Raw genomic sequence first — 22,757 nt, forward strand, 5'->3', positions numbered from 1 at the left:
CTTTTGTGACACCATTAGGAGCGTTCAGATTTATCAGAATGCCTTTTGGTTTGGCGTCAGCTGCGGCATGTTTTCAACGCATCATGAAGCTGGTCATTGGTGATATGCCAAAAGTCATTTTTTTTCAAGATGACATTCTTGTATATGGTAAGGATGACACGGAACATGATGCGAAGTTAAGAATGGTTTTGGAAAAATTGGCGTGTAAGGGCCTTACTGTTAACAAACTGAAGTGTAAGATTGGCGTATCATCAGTTACTTACCTTGGGCATGTGATTTCTGGAGAAGGCATTCAACCTAAACTTGAATTGGCTAAGAGTATTGTTGAGGCTCCAACTCCTGTTGATAAGGAACAAGTTAGATCATTTTTGGGTTTGGCGGAATTTTATGCCAAGTTTATAAAGGGTTTTGCATCTGTAGTTGAACCTATAAGGAATTTGCTTAAAAGGGCATTCATTTTGAGTGGAATGAAGCGTGTGAGACTGCTTTTGGAATAGTTAAACGTTCCATCAGCCAATTACCTAGTTTAGGCCATTTTGATACTAAGAAGAGAACAATACTCACCACTGATGCTAGTTTAGCTGGTTTGGGTGCGGTATTATCCCAGGTTGACAATGGTGTTGACAAGGTTGTTGCTTTTGCTTCTCGGGCTTTAAGGAAAGCGGAACAACAATATTCTTGTATTGAGAGGGAGGCACTCGCAATTGTTTGGGCAATCAAGCATTTTAAATTTTACCTCTGGGGCATTCCTTTTGTTGTCAAATCAGACCATCGTCCGTTAGTACAAGTTTTTTCTTGCATGGAAAGTGACAGATTGACTCCTAGGTTGAAGCGTTGGAGTGAAGGTTTAGAGGAATTCAATTTTCAAGTACAGTATCTGCCTGGATCCTCGAACGTGGCTGCTGATTGTTTGTCTTGATTGCCTCTACAGGTACATGATGATTTTGTTGATGTTGAACCTCTTTCCATCTCTTGGGTTAAAGAACCTTCTATTTCTCAAGAAGAATGGACTGAGGCTATTTCGGGTGATTCTCTTTCTTCTAGTGTTAAGGATTTTATCATAAAAGGCTGGCCTGTTAGTTGCAAGGATGTTGATCAAGACCTCAGGAATGAGCTTACTGTTTTACATGGAGGGTTAATGAGAGGTAGTAGGTTCGTTCCTCCTTTGTCATTGAGACCGAAATTGATTAATTTGGCTCATGAGGGGCACCTTGGAAGGAGTCTCACTAAAGCACGCCTGAGGGAAAGGTATTGGTGGCAGTACATGGATCATCAAGTGGAAGCAGTAGTTAAAGATTGTCATCTATGTTCGTCTAATGATAAGTCAAAAGTTGTGAACAGTGCTCCTTTGTCTCCGGTTGAAGTTCCTAGTGAACCGTGGACCAAGTTAGGGTTGGATCTCATGGGTCCATTTGATTTACTTGCGCCGTCTGAAAAGTTTGTTATTCTCTTGGTGGATTACACTTCCAAGTGGGTGTCTACCAAATGTGTGAGTAATGTCAACACAAGGGTTGTTGTGGAGTTCTTGAAGGATGAATTTGCTTGTGAGGGCTTTCCAAAATATCTCATCACTGACAATGGGGTACAGTTTATATCTTCTGAGATGGGGGAATTTTTGGATGACTTTGGTATCATTCATCTTAAGACAGCTCTCTATTCTCCTCAGGCCAATGGGCTTGCTGAGCATATGAATCGTGTTGTCAAAGGGTGTGTACAAACAGCGTTGGATACCAAGACTCCCCTAAAGGATGTTTTGCGTGATACTTGGTGGGCTCATCGCACCACGGTTAACCATGTCATAGGTAATTCGCCTTTTTTCCTTCTGCGTGGCAGATATGCCAAATCTAAGTTGAATCCCACTTGGTTTCCTCCTAATGTTTTGACCTCTGTGGATGGGGAGGAGGTGGAGAAGAGGATTAATTCTCATCAAATGGAGTATAAAAAACGTTTTGATTTCAAGAATGGTGTTAGGTCCAAGTTATGGAATGTTGGTGAGTGGGTTTTGATTAAGAAACCTAGATTTTCAAAAAAAGGTGTTTCTGAATTTATGGGTCCTTTTAGGATTTCTGCTATTCATAAAAATGTTGTTACAATGCAAAATGGATGCAAGTGGAGTATGTCTAGGCTGGTGAAGTACACAGGGCCAGATCCTTCTTTGGGCTCTGATCCTGGTAATATTTCACATTCTGACCAGTCTGGTTCTAATTTCTCCCCAAGTCCTGTTAATTGTCCTAGTACCTCAACTTTTCCTGTTCCTGGGCATGTACAATCAAGGAGGTTCCCTCGAAGACAGCATCACACCCCTGCAAAGTTTGATGATTTTTATTTAAATTGATGTATTTTATTTTCTTGTTTCTTTTTCTGTTTTTATGTATTTTCTGCATTGTGTGTAAAGGGGATGTGTTGTAATCTCGTGCATGTTGTTCTATGTTGGAACAGAGACTCACTTGGAGTGTTCTGGTATCCATGGGGATATGTTCGGGGACAGTTGAGGTGGCGAACACGGAGGGGAAACAACCATTTGTTGTTGGTGGTGCTTTATGCCATTAAACTACATTTTGTGCATCTGAAGAGACGGGCTGATTATTTAACAGCAACCTGGCAAAAGTGACTTGTACCATCCTAACAAAATGACATCAGTAACACAAATAAGTTGTATTGTATATAGCATTTATAAAGCGCAACAAACACCCTACGGGTACCCTGGCGCTAAGTTATGAGGTTACTGGCGGTTACTGGGGCTTCAGTGGAGGAACCCGCCAGTGCCCGGCACCACTCTGAGAGCAGTAAATAGGAATGGGAAATATGATAGAAGTTGGGGTTGGGGCCAGAACATCCTTGTAGTGATAAGTTGATGCTTCCTAACTATTACTCCCACAGGTGATGAAATACAGAATCTCAGTGCTCCTATTTTAGAAAGGTCTATGACCCAGAAAAACCACAGAAGTGAATGAAAAAAAATCCAAGATGCTGACTGACATATTCTGGAATATTCACTCTGCTGTATGACCGGGAAGGTAAAGCATTCATTGTTTGTGGGATTACATGAGGATATCATGTAATAGGGCCCTGGATAAGAATGCAATAAATGAACAGAAGCAGCTACACGGGGCATATCAGCAACACGTGTCTTGACAGCTTTTACAGGCACAAAGGGTACAAAAGTTTGCTCACCGAGAAGAAACATTGTAGCACCCTAATCCAGATGACACATATAATATCACCCTCTGAGTTTACTTGCATGTACCAGCCTGAGCACTTCAATAGATGATCCAAAAATCCTTTTTGGGGCCAAAAGGGAACAGTAGAGTGAGTAGTGGGATGGTCTCAGCAGATGCTTAACAGTGTACCACAAGGATTGGTGGATTTACATTTGTTTCATTGAAGGCGAAAGAAGTTTCTGGTTAGCTCAACAAAAAGACTTTAATGCTCAATACTTACATCAAAGGGTCAGAGATGAAAACAGTAAAGATCACATTCCCCAGGGATCATATCTTCAAAAGGAAAAATCCTAGTGTGAAAGGTCATCTGACAAGAAGGAACACCACCTCAAAGATAACTTTTAGACCAAAAGACACGCCACCCTTCCCTTATGTAACTAGCCATGTCACAGAATGGGCAGAAAATCCTTGGTAAATTTATGACAAAATTTAATGGGATTGGGCTGCACGCAGACACAAGGCACTGTTGACACTGTAGCACTTTCAACCTACAGACTAGAGGATGTGCACCAAAGGCCCCATTGCAAGCAATGACAGTGTTGTATATAACTTTCCAGCTCATGAGGTTGAATTGTACAGGATGACTTAACTCCTCAGAAAAGGGACCGCTAGCCCTCCGGGACTTAGATTTGCCACCCTCAATACCCGTTCATTGCAGAAACATAATCTTGAGGTCTTCTTGCTACTTCAAGATGACACTCTGGATATTTTAGGAATCACAGAGACTTGGCTTGAGGAATCCTCAACCCCGGACCTGGTAGCCGCTATGCCTCCGAACTATGTGGCCCTCTACCACAATAGACCTGGCAGCTCTAGAGGGGGTGGGGTCGCAATCCTTTACAACCACCTTCTGAAGGCTGAGACTCTTTGTGCAGAAAGCATAGAGGGGACTGATGTGTTGGGGCGAAGTTCTGCTCTCAGACTGCCTGTCTTGCCATTCTGATAGTGTATCACCCCCCGCGAACGCCGCCCAGGTTCGTTTAACTCTTTACGGAACTTGTCTATGATATCCGCTCACGGTACCAATGTATTGTGGTAATGGGGGACTTCAACTTCCACTGGGATCAGACTCCCAAAGAGAGCGAGGCTAAACAATTGGAAGAGGCTTTGATCTCCCTAGAACTCCGCCAACTAGTGAATGGCCCCACCCATGAGAAGGGCCATACACTTGATCTGGTTTGGACAGCCCATCTGTTCACCAGTCCCTTACTTTTCAGTCCCTGCTCTTGGTCGGACCATTATATAATTAGCGGCCGTTTCCCACTCTTCAAGCAAACAAACCCGTCCACCTCCGGAATGGAAAGTGTTGTGGAGCTGGAAAAAAAATCAGAGCCGATTACCTGGTTACTATCCTATGTAAATCTATCTCTTCAAGTACAACTCAGGGAGACCTTGACGCACAAAGTGCTTCCCTGTCGACAAGGCTGAAGAACGCTATTGATACAGTAGCCCCAGCACGCCGGCAAAGAACAAGGGATCAAGGTAAAGGGGTCCCCTGGTTTGATGATGCTTTACAAAATATGAAAACAACTCTTCGCCAATGCGAGAGAGCCTGGCGGAAAGCTTATGACCCAGGCGCTCGATTAGAATACCACTCAATGTTCGCAGTCTACAAAAAGGCAATTCTGACAAGGAAAGCAGAATTCTATGAAGCAAAGATTGCGGCTTCTATCAACACACAAAAAGTGATTTTCCAGATCCTGAAAGAGCTAAGACAAGATAAGGAACAGAAGCCTTCCTTTTGTGTGGAAGATTGCAATAAGTTCCAGGCATTCTTTACATCAAAAGTGAAGGACCTTCTGATGGAAATCCATCTCTCTCCTATGCTCCCCTGCCCTTAAGCACCAGTACTCCCACGCCCCATCTTTGATAAACCACTTGCCACCTTTCCCATGCTCACGCATGATTCCCTGTCTCTACTAATAGGGCGGGTGAAATCAGGGTCGCCTGCTGACCCCTGCCCACCAAGGATTTTCAAGGTGGCATTTCCCGGGATAGAAAGCGAGGTTCTATCACTCCTTAATCAATCCCTGAAAGCAGGGAATGTCCCCAACAACTTCAAGGAGGCCCGCGTCATCCCGCTCCTAAAATAATCTGGGGCGGATACAAAGAATTTGAAAAATTTCTGGCCAATTTCCCAACTGCCTTTCCTTGGAAAAGTACTGGAACAACATTTGTTACACTCATTTTCACACCATCTAAAGGATAACCATTTTTTACAATTTAACCAGGCTGGGTTTAGAGCCCACCACAGTATGGAACTGGTTATGCTGTCTGTACTAGATGAATTAAGACTGAGGGCAGATAAGAAAAAACCATGTGCCCTGGTCTTGCTGGACCTATCCGCGGCATTCAATCATGACCAACTATTGTCGTGGATCTCAGAGCTGGGCATCCAGGACACGGCCCTTGCGTGGCTTACATCCTTTCTTAGGGGCCGCTCCCAGAGAGTACAGCTGACTGATCATGTGTCCGACCCAGGCATACTCTCATGTGGGGTACCACAGGGCTCGGCGCTGTCGCCCCTCTTTTTCAACGCCTACCTCCAGACCCTGATAGCTGCGCCGAACCAGATAGAGTGCCGGATCTACAACTATGCTGACGACACTCAAATTATCATCCAGATAGACAACTGCCCACTCAAGAATTCAAAATATTCTGAAATTCACGATCAACTGGATGATGGCCAATTCCCTCAAAATTAACCCAGATAAGACTGAGGTATTGGCCATCAATACTGACGCCAATCCCTGGAACGATCTCTTTTGGCCACAAGAGCTAGGCACCTATCCGGAGCCAGCCTTGGCCATAAAAAGCTTGGGAATTAAAATCGATGCCAAGCTTTCCATGATCCAGCAGGTGTCAGCAGTAGTGGGCACATGTGTCAGCTTGCTGAGACAGCTACGTAAGCTTGCCCCCCTTCTCACCTTCACCACACTCAGACTGGCGGTATCAGGCATGATATTGTCGAGATTGGATTATGGCAATTCCCTATATATCGGCCTCCCAGGAAAACTACTGGCCAGATTACAGGTAATCATGAATGATGCCGCCAGACTAATCTTCAGAGTACCTAGACGAGCTCACGCCTCCCCCCTTCTACGTCAGTTGCACTGGCTTCCGGTCAGGCAGAGAACAAAGTTTAAAGGCTCATTGCTCATAAAGCCATCTATGGCCAAGCCCCGAGGTATATCAAAGACCGCTTAGTCAAATACACCCCGAGTAGGATACTACGGTCTGCGGAGACCAGCCTGCTGGCCTGCCCCTGCTTCTGCTTGTCCTCCAAAGGAGGAAGAGGTTTTTCATCCTCCATCCCCCAAATTTGCAATAAATTGCCAGAGAGTGTACGCAAGGAACATGCTCTCCTTCCATTTAGGAAGAAGCTAAAGACAGTACTCTTTTCGAAAGCCTGGGGCACAATTTAATCTATACGGTCTCCACATGTGCTAGGGCAGGGCTCTCTCACAGCGCTTAGAGACCTGAAGGTGATAACGCGCTTTATAAATGACAATTACAATACAATACATCCACATGGATTACACCATAGGTTAAATAGAAGGGCTTTCTTACTGATGGAGAATAGCTTCACACTTCTGCGAACTGTCACACTATTCTTTCTCTGGCTAAAGAAGAACATAATCAAAAAAAAAAGGAACAGTTCCATACTTACAATTCCTGCTTCTGCGAAAACTACAGGGTTGCAGGGAAATAATGATTTTTATTAAAAGAACCCTCACCCACTAACCTAGGTGGTGGCATGCTTCATCATGGGGTTCCCACCTGGGACGCCGAGTGCCTCCTAGGTGTGCTTCGACGTCTGAATTACAGCGGAGTGGGATTTTTGTGCATTGTCGGTGAGTGAACAGGTGATTAGAGTTAAAACTGCCTCTAAGATCCCCCTCTATGTTAGGGTAACCTCATTCTTTATTAGTGGGGTCGTAAGGCAAGATTAAAAAGGATTAAGAATGGATGTTATGCAAGATTAGATTGATCTCAAAACATCACTTTGTTGGTCTACATGTTTCAGCTTACAATCCTTATTAGCTAGGCTTTCTTCAGGACCAGTGAAGCCAATACACATGCTAAGGTTTATTTGATAGTGAGTAGTGAACCGAAAATGTATGGTTTAGCTAGATGGGAGTGATCTTTAAAACAAAATTCATGAGATTATTACAGGGTACAGTTATTTTTGAGAATCCCCACAATGCAGTAACAGGACCATGTTATGCCCATATTGTATGAAAACTACCATCACTCGCATGCCGGGGTAGTTAGTGTCTCCATTACGCCATTCGCTGTAATGACGATGGCCTACGTCATTGTGCTTGCATCCAAAAAAAACGTTGATGCCGTGTGTATGCATAAATAACATTTTTTAACACATTTGTCACAATTTTTAAGTGAAACAAAATCGGAGGAGTAGCTAAGTATGCCTCTCTTCGGAAGTGCCCCATGCTTGTGCAGGCTTCAAAATTAAGTGTGATCAAGTTGCGTAAAAACAGTTAACCCCCATTTTCCACAAGTGTTGTGCGAGGCAGTAGAGAGTTGTCAAGGACTCAAAAATCGTATCTTACAGTTATTGCAATTTCCCGACACCTCATGGATCTCAACGGGGGTGGTGTCTTATTGTCAAACCCTGTCGATTGAGAAAAGGAGTTTAAAATGGACCATGTGAAAGGGCGAGGGGCTATGCAGTTTTGGCAGTAGGTTAAGTGCAGGTTTCTGCTTACATCGTCAAAGTCAGCCGCCTGTATCTCTTTCCTATTCTGGCCCAGTCAGGAGATCCCTGAGATGTTCGGGTGGCCTGACTAATGTTAAATGCGTTCCGGACGGAGTGCAGTCATTTCCCATCACGTATTTTTGAGACTTCTTGCTTTTTTAGAGGAAAAGAGCGTTTTATTCCCATTTCAAATTTCCTGTATGTAGTATGTCCCAGTTTCTGTTGAGCGATTTGTATACTTGGTAAGAGATAGTGCTGAAAGTGGTAACACAGGTCAGGGGAATTGTATTCACTGTTCTGGAGATGTGTTCCAGAAGTGCATCCTTCTGTTGGTTGCGGGCCTGTTTTTGAGAGGTCTTTATTATCTTGTCGGGATAACCGTGGACTCTCAGTTTGTTTGAGAGGTCTTTAGTTTGGTTCTGATAGTCCCCCAATTTACTACAGTTTCTTCTGAGATGGAGAAACTGTCCATAGGGAAGATTTTCTCTCAGAACCCTTGGGTGGAAGCTGTTAAATTTGAGGAGTGTGTTCTTTGCTGTGGGTTTGTGGAAGGTCTTGGTCTCCAGTCTTCAATTTTCATTAGTGATATCCAGAAATGTGATCTCCTTGTAAATGCAATGAGTACATTTCAGATTTCTGTCACAGTTGTTAATCCATTCTAGGAAGGCAGATAAGGTCTCCTGTGGACCTTGGCATATCATCAGGATGTCGTCTATGTACCTTCTCCAGAAAATGATGTGATTTCCAAATGGGTTGCTAGTGTAGAGGATGTATGTTTTCTCAAATTCGTATACATAGAGACCTGCCACACTATGGGAAAAAGTGTTGCCCATGGAAGTTCCTTATGTCTGTAAAAAGAGCTCTCCTTCAAATTCAAATAAATTATCTTTTAGGGCTAGGTTGGCACATTAAGTGATGAAGGACTTCAGTGTTTTTTACCCCACCCTACCATGGCATAGAATCAAGGACTCCCCTTTACAGAAGAGGATGTTAACCAAATACTCTCAGGTCCTCCCCTGTTCTCAGATTCTAACATTGCCCAGACCATCGCACAAACAAAGGACTGGGATAAACTCACTGAACAAAAGAAAAATAGAATTAGGACAATCCTACATGGGATATTCCTAACAGAATATTTAAGAAATAACACAGCTCGTAGAGGGTTGGAAAAAAGTCAAGAAGTCTCAAAGATACCCTAGTTTCCACCCGCCCGAAAGAACACTGAGCAAACAACCAGGACTGTACTTAACACCTGGGGATTACCAAACACGACTATAGTGTCTGCCACCTCACGGTGACCACAAAAATCTTGTATCAAGAATCAAACAAAAGTTGACATTTACGGTCCCACACCAATTGCAACTCTACCAATGTGGTCTACCTTGCAACATGTCCTTGTGGTTTATGGTACATTGGAATGACCAGCAGAACGGTCACATTGAGAATAGGCGAACATCGCAGTAACATAAGATGTAACCGGAACACAACAAAAAATATGGACCATTCTCTAAAAATTGGACACACCAGTGACGACCTTAAATGGGTCGTAATTGAACAAATTGGCACAGGAGACAATCAACAAAAGCATCTGGATAAGGAACAAAGATGGGTTTATAGACTCTCAACTCACAAACACTGTCTAAATGACAACATTCCCTGGAAGGCACTAAACCAGAGATGACAAACACACCCATGGTGATTGGAATATAGAATTTTCAACCAGACATAAGAATAACAGAAAACAGCGATGTCTGAAATGACTAGCCCAAGCTGCAGACATGACATACACACGTACATTGAGTTTAATATGTTAGATCATACCACTACCCTAGCTGATGGTACACAGCAGGGCAAGGTAGGATTAAGGTGTAATGGAACACTATTAATGTTATCTACTCTTATGACTCATAGATGTCTTGGGTGCCAGGTACGAGAATATTGAAATATTCCCCTTAGACAACATCGGCACACACAGGGTTAATTTACAAAGACCCCTGACGTAGGATAACCTCCTGACCAGAACACATGACGACACTACCCCCGCTGTACCCACGTGATGGGAAATGATTGCACTCTGGCCGGAATGCATTTATCGTTAGTAAGAAAGCCACCCGAGCATCTCCAGAATCTCCTGAGTGGGCCAGAATAGGTGAGAGATACGGGCGGCTGACTCTGACGATGTAAGTAGAAACCTGCACTTAACCTGCCTCCAAAACTGCATGGCCTCTCGCCCTTTCATATGGTTCATTTTAAACTCCTTTTCTCAATTGACAGGGTTTGAAGATAAGACTCCGCCACCCATTGAGATCCATGAGGTGTCGCGGAATTACGATAACTGGAAGATACGATTTTTGAGTCCTTGACAACTCTCTACTGCCTTGCACAACACTTGTACACTTGTGGAACATGGGGGTTAACTGTTTTTACACAACTTGATCACACTTTATTCTAAAGTCCGCACAAGCATGGGGCACTTCCAAAGAGAGGCATATTTAGCTACTTCTCCAATTTTGCTTCACTGAGAAATTGTGACAAATGTGTTAAAAATGCTATTTGTGCATGCACATGGCCTCGAAGTTCATTTTGGATGAGAGCACAATGACGTAGGCTGTCGTCATTATAGCGAATGGCGTAAGGGAGACACTAACTACTCCGTCATGCGAGTGTTCACAAAATATGAGCATAACATAGTCCTTGTTGCATATTACTGCATTGTAGGGATTGTAAAAAATAACTGTACCCTGTAATAATATCATGAATTTTGTTTTGCAGATTATTCGCATTTAGCTAAACCGTAAGTTTTTGGTTCATTACTCACTACCAAATACACCTTAGCGTATGTATTTGCTTCACTGGTCCTGAAGAAATCCTAGCTAATAAGTGCTGTAGGCTGAAACATGTAGAACAACACAGTGATGTTTTGAGATCAATCTAATCTTTCATAACATCCATTCTTAATCCTTTTTTATCTTGGCCTATGACCCCACTAATAAAAAAATTTACCGTAACATAAAGGGGGATCCTAGAAGCAATTTTAACTCTAATCACCTCTTCACTCACTGACACTGCACACAAATTCCCGCTCAACTGTACTTTAGGTGTCGAAGCACACCTGAGGGGCACTCAGCATCCCAGGTGGGAACCCGATGATGAAGCATGCAGCCAACTAGGTTTGTGAATGAGGGTTCTTTTAAGAAAAATAATGATTTCCCTGCAACCCTGTAGTTTTCTCTGAAGCAGTAATTGTAAGTGCGGAACTGTTCCTTCTTTTGTTTGATTATCGTAATATAAAGGAGACAAGGACAAGCTCCATTCAAAAACCTTCCTCTTTTTGTATTTTTCTACAGAAGAACATAGTCAAGGACTAAAGAACATTTCTCCAGTCCAGGCTCTTGCAATATGTGTGTGCAAACCTTCAGAATTATCATCTGAAACGCCTATGTACTATCGCAGAACAGATGGTCACCTTGACTGAAGTATGGATCCATCAAACAGATGTCACACAATACTTTTGGATCTCAATGTAGACCTTCTGAAGCACCCCTGAGTCCTTCACCAGGCTCAGTCATTTTGAATTGTTCTTTAGGTACCAACTGCAAAGTGATATTGTTAGAGCTCTACAATAGTTATAAGAGAAACCCCATTGATAAAACCACTTAGTTGAATATGTGTTGCGACTGCAAGTCCTTTTCCAAATAATCAGAAGCACAGAGTCAAATAATTTGCAAGCTGTATAATAATAAGGATCAACTTGCCGGAATTCTAATCAGAATAATGTTTATTGCTACAATATACTGGACTATCTACTGTAGCAGAAGAAGCAAGTAGAGTTGCCATCACATCAATCAATTACAAAAAGGTTGGCGCTAGAGATATTTGTACCTTCTTGCCTAATAATGCAAAATCGACAATGACATGTTTCCTTAAAGAAGCTTGGAAACGTTTCATGAATTTATCAACCAGGCCTCTATTTCACCAGCACAACAATATATTCAGGAGACTCCTAAGGAAATAGTTGAAGAAGTTTTATCCTCTGTGCTAGGATATTCTCGACTGGTAGAATAGTTCAGTGAGACCATGGCTGCACCTCAAGTCCACCTGAGTAACGGATAGCCATCCAAAAAATTGATGAAATGCCAGAGAATGGTATTATAAAGCCCTCAATGAACAAGTGGTCTTTATCCATTATGACCACTGTCAAGTAAGATAGACTCATTTGCTTATCTATAAATCACCAGAAGTTTACCTTCGATTTGTACCCATTGCCCCAAGTTAGAGACCCAAGTGAGTGAAATGATAGAATGATTAGGATGAGCACAACACATCAGTACTTGTGACTTAATAAACATATATTAGGAAAACCTGCTAAAGCCTGCAGATCATCAGCGAAGAACAGCCCTGCTACACCTCAGGGTTTGTTCTATTTTCAAGTACTTACTTTTGGTTTACGTGGAGCGTTAGCTACTTCCAACAATTTATGGATAAACTTTTGTGGGAGACACCAGAACCCCATAGTAGCATTTTTTCCAATATTGTTGTTTTCAAAATGAAGTAGGCTATTCATAGGATACATGGAAATAAATCACTGAAGAACCTTTGCCAAGAGGATGTACTGCAACTCCAAGAAACATGGGCAAAGCCAATACGTCTGGTGTTGGATGTCAACTTTGTCAAAGACTTTTCTCTGTTTTTAGCAAAACTTTATTGTGGGCCTGGGTAATTTCCTTTACACTTGTTATGAGAAATTATGCTATTATTCCATGTCATATATTTATGCCTAGCTCAGGGTGAAAATTTAGCAGAAGTTAATGGAATAACGTGAAGGACTTTATTGTGAGCAGCTGCTGTCGTGAAGGAGCTTAGTGTGAGCAGGTGCGGCACTTGGCTTTTTGCATTGTTACTTAAACACAAAATGTGTTCTATCAACCAAAATGGAGCACGCATTTGGCACTTAAATGTAGCACCAAATGCTAGTTTTTCACTGTGTAAATTCAAGTAATCTTTCAGGAAATTCACAAGATTAGGCGGAAGCAGATTACGCAAATTTCACACTGCACTACTTTATTGTTGGGGAAAGGTAGAGGGCCCTAGCTCAAATTAGCTACAGGCAAAAATCTTTTTTGAGCAGTCAATTGCTAATGGAGTCTCCAGCTCTGAAAGGGCAAAATGCTGTCACAGTAAAGTCAGTCAGTGACTGTGGTGGTCTGACCTAATGCCCTGTTCTCTAGTGCTTAAAAGAAAAATGTGCATGACACAATAACAGACCAAAAGATGAGGCTGGCTGAAAGTCCCTGTAAGTAAGTATATTATACATATAATTTTGGTAAAGTCAAAAGATATTGGATAAAAAAAGTTCATACAAGCCACCTACTGCATTATACAGTATGGAAATGCATTAATAGGCCCACATTGGAGATAATAGACACACTCAAAGCAGTGAGCAGGCGAATTACCAAAGAGGAAAAAATACTTTCTAGTAGGCTCTGAAAAATTGTCTGGAACAGTCATAATTCACTAATTTCACATTATGCAAATTACGCAAAATGTCTGAAAGTTTGCAACCTCAAAATGTTGCACAATTTCTTGCTTTAGAGCACTGGTTTGAGGACAAAATGTCCCATAGGAGATAGATTGGAACAGAAAATGTGTTGCGAGAGACGTTTTCCATAAATGAGTGACTTTTGAACTTGTGATAGTTGTATGGCTTTCTTTTCTTTTTTATGTTTCTGCCATTTAATGGTTGGGTCAGAAATTTAGCATTATGTTTCTCAGAAAACCATTTTTTGTCAAGTAGCGTGCAGAGTAGGCAGTGCCTATAGTGAGAGTCTTGCATGAGGTTTTGACACAGCTTTGACTTGCCTCACTGTTTTCCCCACATTAAAATTTGTTTTTGTGCCAGTTTAACACATTCATGTCTTATGTGCACATTAATCTATTGTTATGGGTAAGTACTTCATTTATTTTGCTGCATAAATCTGATACAGTCATGCATGCTGTGTACAGTGCACTGAAAGGTATCCTAAAGTGATGGAGGGTTTGAGGTTGACACAGTTTTTAATGTAGTTTTAAGGTACACTCATAATGATTTTAATACAGAGTGTGAAAGAGTGTAAACAAATCCCATAGAAGCAAATGTTGATCTGTGTGACTTGGAGGAGAGTACTATAAGCTTCTTGAACTCAGGATGAGCTTTTTATTGCTAAAAAGTAACATGTCTCAGTGCATAGAATATTCGACCTTTCCGTACTAGTCTTGGTAACCAGGTTCGCTGTAGTAGAAGAACTGTGTCATTGTGCAGCAATGTCCCTATGAGTGCTTCCCGAGATGTATTCTGGGCCTTAAATAGACATCATTTAAGGGTGACATTGCCCACACTCTGACCCTTTTGTTACCAACCTGGGCCTTTTTGGACTACAATTAAGGAAAGTGTTCTAGTGACTCTAGATTTCCCCAATGACTGCTGTCATATCTGACTATCAACATAGTAAAAAAGCTGTGCACATACTGCATGATGTATGCTGCAGTGGTAGGTCGGTGTCTGGCAACCCTCTCTCGCCTCTTGCTCTACTTGTTGGCTAGTGGTCCTGATCTAACCCAGGAGCCACAAGCTGTTCTCCGGGCCATTCTTACTATAGGGGTATAACCCTGTGATCAGTCTTGAATGGAGACCAGATCTTAAGGGACTGGTTTATATTTTTTTCTGTATCTTGTATTAATCATTAATTTTAATATATTAATATGTTTTGTATGATTCATTAATCATTCCAACATATCCAGAATCTGCAAATATCTCTTTTGATTGCTTCACAAATTGAATACTGTTCAAACACTGGTTACAAGATGTGAAAGAAGTCAAGTAAAGAAGTCTAATTGTGCCCCCCCCCCTCCCAGCAGTTCTGTGTATGTCTGTTGATATCTTTGGGAAGGAGAAATGGGCTGTAATCTCCTATTGAGGAGAAATGGTGTCATAGGTATTCCATTCATCGTCGTCTTCATCTATGATGGGAAGACCTTTATCACCAGGATCCCTCCCCCATTGGTTCGTCATCATCAGGAATGTCAGTAGAGATCCAGTCGTTGGGGCTGGGTAACCAAGATGTGGTTCCTGGTTAGTTGGAATCTACAGAGGATGAGGACTTTGACAGATGAAACCTGGATTGCCTAGTGTCTCTCTGGAAGGGCCATTTGTTCTTTGTTCTTGAAGTTAAAAAAGAGAAAAAGAGCTGTTGGCTCCAGATGATTACTTTCCAAACTTCTTAGAGATCCAAAATCCTCAACATGCTTCCCATAATGGCATTTCATGATGAAGCTTTCACACCACAGTGTGTGCTGCACATTGGCCAGGCATGGTAGGTTTTTCAGCATGTGGCGGTGTATACTGGACTACACTTTTGTGCATTTCTGCAAGCGTATGGCACCCGAATATTGAGCTTTAAAAATTGACTTGCAAAAATATCACAACCAGAATATTTTAAAGCAGAATATTATCAAAGTAAGTATGTATATAGGTAAGTATACTTAACCCACATTTATGTACCTTGACATATTTACACACATTAAGCAAGCAGCAGTAGTGTTGTAATAGTTAGGTGTTGATTTCATAGTAAAGGTACTTTAGTTTTGTTAATAACGATTGACCATTTAATAAAGCTGCACAAAATGTTCCCCAAAAATGTTCATGCACGCTCCTTCTTAGAAGGCTTTGTGCTGATTCTCGGTTGGCTGCCTCCTTCCAGGGGATTGGGCGCAGGACCTGGCCTTGACGAAGCGATCACAGACATGGTATCTACTAACTCCAGCAGGTCGCCATCTGTGCGATGACAGGAAATCGCAGTAGGATGACATTTTCAACTTATATTATGAATATTGATTAGGGAGGTAGGATTGCAAGCCACTATTATTTGGTATGTTGTGACCCAACTATTTAATACATAGACATGTTCACAATCTATCAATAGATTAGCAAAATGCTGGTGCCAATATTATGATCCCTTTTGGCAAATCTAATATAACTACATCTTGGCCCAGGTGCACAGAAATGCACTTTCACTGTTAGGGACAGATATGACAAACAACATATGTTTTTTTCTATTTTTAAATGAATAAAAGTGGTTCTTAAAGGAACCATTTTTTTTATTTTAATTGTTTTGTAACTTTTATTTTTGGTGGGGATGAAACTAAAAATAACTGAAAAACTGGGCGTCCGAATTTGGACCAAGACATACAAAACAAATCCCTTTTTGCAAGTCGCTTGAGGAGATACCACCTGGTTCTTCAGAGCAGCGGCACTCTGCTCACCGACACCTATAACTTTGCTGCAGTCAAAAGAGTAGTAATTTTGATGCAGCCATCTCTACATATGACACCCATACATGACAGTTAGAAAAGCTTGCACTCCATTACAGGACTACAGTTTATATTTTATTTCTTTAACTGTTTTCTTGAACTTTATTTGTTACCATGCACACCCAAATGTGTTTATTAACTTTGATTAGAAATGTCAGAAATGTGGCATGAAGCTGTTCTCAAGCAAAATGTTACTACTATTGTTCTGTTACTGCCCAGTCCTGCACTACTGTTCTCAACACTTTTGCTCCTACAGAAAATATTAATATCTGAGGCACAAGTTTTTGCACTAACTAGTAAGTCTAGCAAAAGGATACAGATTAGTATGTGGCCATTTTCCTTCTGCTCCCTAATGCCAACAACCAGACCGGCTCTGTGATACTCAATGACTATATACAGCCTGTAGAACATGTGCAGAAGAGGAATGACCCTGGGTAAACTGATCTACTTCTACTGTAAGTAAGCTGGTATCGCAATGCAAGGCTTGCTCAAGGACACCATCCACAAGGCACATAATGCTAGCTTAGCAACAGGCTCTTGGCCACACCATATTTAGAAGTGGCAAAGCTTATGTGTCCATGACTGGACAAATATTACAGATATTACAGACAACAGTTACAGTTTCTAGTGTATTGCATTAATGTGGAAAGTCCCAACTTTCACAATCAAAGAACTCGTGGGTAGCAAGAACCCCACCATCTTACACCATGCAGGTATCACACACTGCTGGCCCCTCTTGATTGGCCTGGTGTTCAATAATTATGTAGCCTGCAGAGTCCGTTGATGGGCATGTGGCACTTCAGTCCATCATTTCTGAGAAACTGTCTTATTCTTGTGATTTTATTGGACAGGTACTGCAACGCCTTTTTGTGGTTTTAGACAATAAGAGATTGTGTTAAAGTTCTTTTCGGGCACTTGGCTGCTGGCTGACAATCCCTGTGCTACACATATTATAATAAACATTCTCTTTCACCATATATGGTGACTGAGTTTGTATTCATTTTATGTAGGATTCTCCACTAACACTGCTGATGTCCAAGTGGTACCTCGATCTGTGTGCTGGGAGGATGCAGACATCTCACAAGCATTTGTGTGGCCAGGATCCAAAACGTTCACAGGGTTTGGCTGATCCATGGAGCAGCTCATAATATAGAAGACAGGGTAGGAAAGGAGCCACCTAGAGATTTTGCATGTTAGCTGCATAAAGAAGGCACAGGCCAAGCTTTCTTTTTTATTGTTTAAAAAACGTTGTAACAGGAGAGTGGGAACCAAAAAGTGCAGGGTCAAGAATAAAGATCTCTTGCCTCTCTCCCCTTTTGATGGCCATGTGTGGGAGTGGGAGGGAAAGATTGGAGGAAGAATGCACTGCTACCGACTGCTCTCTTTCTCTTCTGTTTTTTTGAGGAAAGTGTGCTCTCCTGATGTCCTTGTGTTACCAGTTCTGAGTTTCATGGAACCTTGAACTTCTGATTGACATGTAGTATCCCTTCTCTGTGACTGTTTTGAAAAACAATACAAAAAACCAGGAAACTGTGTAGCCTGGCCGAAATTTTAATTACACTGGAGTAATTGGAATAATTTCAGTAATTACACAATACTCTTGTGATGCACTATTAGCAAAAATACGTGATTATGCCAGCTTGAGAAATTTAGAGCATTTTGGGGCAAAATTCCTATAGCAGGAGCCCAAGAACAATAAACTAAGATTGCACAAGCTGCTGTGGGCTGCAGCTATTTTTGTCCTGCAACATTTAGTGCTATTTTCTTAGTGCAAAATTAATCCTCTGCCCAAAAATATTGCTAAATGCTAGATTACGCTTCTTACACAATTACGCATATTTACAAGTAATTTTGTAGTAATTAGAGAACTATACCAGTTATGCCCACCCCTAAACTGTATGTACTGTGAGGACATTCATTTATCAAACTTTGTAAAGTCACTAGTTCTGGCTTTGCTAACAAATCCTATTTTAGCTTTTGTCACCATCTTATCCAGGACATATGGTGCATTGCTTCTGTATTCCTGAGTACAGCAAAGAGGGCCAGTGGCAATGAGCCCAAGGTGAGAAGAAGACGCAGAGTAATGTAAGGAATGGAAAGAAGAAGAGGCAGGGGAAGCAGACTCTGCACAGGATACCAGAAGGGATGTGAGGGTTTGTGTCAGCATGAGAGTAGTAGGCCAGACCCAACTACTGCTGTCCATCCCTGTTGCACATAGACTTCAGCCATGCACAGAGAGTGATTGTCCACAGGACAGGCCCTGAATCCACCTCCGGCATGGAAAGCCAATCCCACTGCTCCCCATGCCGCCGTGGCAGTCAAACCATTGTTGGACAAATCCAGGTGCAGTGGAGGTTTGGCCTCTGGCCAGACCTTGCACTCAACCCAGCTTTGGGCAGCCAACCCTCCCTCTCACTGCACACAACCACCATCCTCTGGCAAGACGCTGCACCCAAGCCCCTGCACGTGCCAAACCCCCCAGGTACCCAACCTCCATTTTAAAAAATATATGTTTTTCAAGTACTGCAGGAGCACCATGCAAGCTTCCATCTCATGGTCCTGCAGTACCATGCAAGCTTCCTTGAAGAATCTTGCACGGTGCCAGGTACCATGGAGCTGAAGCTGTAATACCTCACAGGAGGATCTCGCTGGGCCATGAGGGAGTACTCCATTACCCTCAGCCTAATTATTGTTTTAACCTCTGTGTGATAGGCAGGTCCATCAGAGCCCTCTACCCACAAGTGCCTAAGGGTCGGTATGTCCCCAAGCTGCTCTCTTATGTCCTTCTTTGGAAAAATATTCAGGACGCAGAGACCGAGTCCCCACACTCTGTAATGACATGTACAGTATGTTCTCCAGAGTTGGAAAAAAAGCACCTTTGACCAAGAAGAAGGTCCTATTATTTTTTTAGTTTTTGTACCACAGGACGACCTGATATTTATACCCCTTCATGCCCACCTCTTAAATGCCAATTTCTCATAGATGGGTGAACAGATTTGCACCAAATCTCAAAGAGCATGCTTTTTGAGTAAAATGTGAACTTTCTAATAAGTTCTGATGTAATTCTGTTGAACCATTTTTTCTGTGTCAGAGAGCAGAGTTTCCTATAGGAATTAACAAGGGAACACAACATTTTGGGAGTCCACCTTTCTCTTACCCACTGATTGATGGATCACCGCGAAACTTTCCATGTAGGTGCTGAGGTGGATGAACTTTTGTGTGTAAAAGTTTTGGCACATTCATCAAATGGCGCCAAAAGTTAGGAAAACCAAAAATGTTCTTCTTATGGAAACTCTGACCTAACTATAACTACACCATGCTGATTGCCACTGTGTTATACACATAGCATATTCGTTAACATTAACTCCACTTCAATGTAAGTTTTTCAGGCTATATATACTAGAAAGTAATGTGTCCCTTTGTATTTAAAATGTATTTTAAAGTTAGTACAATTACACCATTGGGCGTAGGAGAAAAGTAGACGTAAAGCTGGGGAGTTAAAATTGAGCTGCAGCATCCATTATGAATAATTCTCTAGTTTGTAGAGCAAAGGATGAGACTATCCACCCTGTCTATTCATATTTATGTAGGGTACTGTGCATGTTTCAGTGCTCTCAAGAATGTACAATGCTGATTATCTGTATGGTTAGATACATATATGCAATAAATGAATGTGTGTTTACCTCCGCGAGAGGGCGTTTCTTCTTCCTTCAAGATTTTTTTTTCGTTTTATCTAATACCATTAATCCAACTGCATAATGGTCTATCCAGAAATGGGAAATATTGCTATATCAATTGAAAAAAAGTTAATTCAAAAAAAGTTCTCAAAAACACAACCTGATTTACACGAACAATCAAGCAAATATTTCAAAACTGGATAAAAACTCTGATGGACTGGTCACTTTAAAACCATTTTCGCAGGCTGAAAATACTTTAAGTATATAACTATACCACTGATGGATAAATAATGTTTTTATGGTTTCTTGTAGCTCTAAAACTTGAACTTGTGCAGGTGAGAACCGTTTTTAGGTATACATTCACTCTGGCACAGAGAAGGTGACGGGGTCTTGTGCTCTTTCCCATCATAACTCCCAATGCTGCCACTCTATGAACTAGGTTAGCGCTCTAGTTCTTTATTCAAACTATGTGATGTTCACACACAGGCTGTATAGACACAATTTGCTGGAATATGTAGGTTGTGTAGGAATATGGAATTTGGTAGGGGCTCCCCTCTGTGGAGTACTCTGTGGTGGCCACCTGAGGCCGGGCAGTGTCCTCAACCAGTTACTAAGGTAAGGAACCTCGGGGTGATTTTTGACGATAAGTTGAACATGTCAGCCCAGGTCAACAGTCTAACCTCTTTCTGTTTTCTTTTGCTCAAAACGCTGCAAAAAATCTTTCCTTTCATTACTCAGGCGCTGCAGAAGACGGTAATGGCTGCTCTCTTTATGTCCAGATTGGACTATTGCAATGCTATGTTTCTGGGTATTGACAAGCACCAGGTCTGCAAGATCCAGTCACTGCAAAACGCTGCTGTTCGTGTTATTTTAAATTTACCTAGAGGCCATCCCACTTCCAAGGGAAGAAGGTCACTTCACTGGCTTCCGGTCGAGCAGAGAATTGAGTTTAAGGCGCTCTGTCTGGTGCACAGGGCACGGTTTGGTGGGGGTGCAACTGATGGGAGGGATAAGTTTAGGCCCTACACTCCCTCACATGACCTGCGCTCGGCCAGCTATGGCCTCATGTGCACCCCCAGATACAGACTGGCAAGATGGGGCGGTCGCTCATTTGCCAGCTGTGCAATTAAACTATGGAATAAGTTACCAGTGGGTATGCGACTTCAACAGAATTTTCCCTCATTTAGGAAGGCCCTGAAGTTTCAGTTGTTTAACAATCAGTAGCAACCTGTTCCTCTTCCCTTTGACTTTACACACTCTAGCACCAAGACGCCGATGGCATTCGAGCGCTTAATAAGCTTCTTTATACTTATACTTATACTTGTGACTGCAACTAGGCATAGCGCAGCTTCTAGATATCAGTCTCAATAGTAGATATTGCCCGGCATGGAGACAATCAAAATGCAGCATTTTCATATTGTGCAGCAGTCTGATTTTAAATAAATTGAACTTCCTCATTAGTATTGCAAGGCAATGTTCATAATCATAATAATAACTGGCAGCAACAAAACAACAACAAAAACAATAATATTAGTGACAATATTAATAATAGCAATAGCAAGAGCGACAATTCTACTACTACCTCTCGTACTACAAGAGGTAGTAGTAGTATTACTACTAATAATAATATTGATAATAATGATAATAACAATAATAATGACAGGAGTGATAAATCTACTACTCCCTCTCCAATTACAATTGGTAGTAGAATTACTACTACTTCTTCTACTACCACTACTACTAATAACAATAAAAGTACATATGCCTTACGTGCTTCAGCCACACATTTGATGTAAGCGTCTCATCGGCCTCTTTCTGTAAGAGAGTAAATCAAAGCATACAATTACTACAGATTATCCTTTAAGGTATAGAAACACATTCAGAATGTAGACTTGTTTTCCGCTCACATATGTTTCGAATAAAGGTATGTTAGCCTGAAGAGTGACATATGATATGGCCTCTTGAAGCCCCTCATTGATTGGCACCACTCACCCTTTGAATTTCTTATATCTCTTTGCCAAGTGGTGGCCATTTTTGTTGTTGGCAGGCCTTCATGAGATTTTAGGGTGAAGGTCTTATAACCATTGTGTATTAGCCTTTGTATAGTGTGTCAACGTGGATAAAAACACATGGCTGTGGGACCACCTCTTGGCTTACTTTAAGCAGGCGCTCCTTGTGCATGTAACATTAGGACCACATATGTGCTACTGCTGATGCAAACCCTATTGAGCAGTACTGAAGGTCTAAGCCATCATTAAAGCAAAACACTTTCTACTTAAGTGAGATACTTGTCCAATAGAAATGGCTGAAGAAGACAGCTTGGAAGAAGGTCCTTCGCTTGACTGAGCTACAGAACTTACTTTGACATCTAAACAGGTATACCTTGACCACCTCACAGCGTATTATACACAGTGCCCAAGCATGCAATGAGTGGTTATGCCATCTTTTTGTACCACTGTGGTCCTATTGCCCTACGGAAAGGGCTGCAGATGCTTGCTGAGCCCTTTGTATAATAGGGATGGCGTCAGTGCGACCCCAAGGTTCTATGACCTTACTTGTAGGGGGCGGTATCCCTTGCAAATGACTAAATCCTTTGAGTCTGCGCCATGTTACAGATGTGCGTGCAGAGGCAAAGAGGCCACTGACTGTGCACCAAAAAAATAGCATGCAATCAGTGCGCCCCTGTGAGTGCCCATTTCAATGGAAGGTAGGGTGTCCTAGGTTCTCTAGGCCTCTGCCTGCAGGCGGGAGCAGTCACTCTGTGTATCTGAGTACAGGGGTATCTCTGCATCC

At 41.9% G+C, this 22,757-nt stretch overlaps 1 protein-coding gene across 2 annotated transcripts in view; it reads right to left on the bottom strand.

Moving 5' to 3' along the window:
* Window positions 1–22,757, bottom strand: part of LOC146786159 (acetylcholine receptor subunit delta-like) — a 146,628-nt gene that overhangs the window by 79,237 nt on the left and 44,634 nt on the right. For both annotated transcript variants that reach the window (XM_085635683.1, XM_085635682.1), the window contains exon 3: window positions 21,735–21,779. In XM_085635683.1, coding sequence (XP_085491809.1) covers window positions 21,735–21,779 — 45 coding nt within the window. The remainder of the gene's footprint in view (window positions 1–21,734; window positions 21,780–22,757) is intronic.

Source organism: Triturus cristatus, chromosome 11, assembly GCF_964204655.1.
Source record: "Triturus cristatus chromosome 11, aTriCri1.1, whole genome shotgun sequence".
Classification (NCBI taxonomy): Eukaryota; Metazoa; Chordata; class Amphibia; order Caudata; family Salamandridae; genus Triturus; species Triturus cristatus.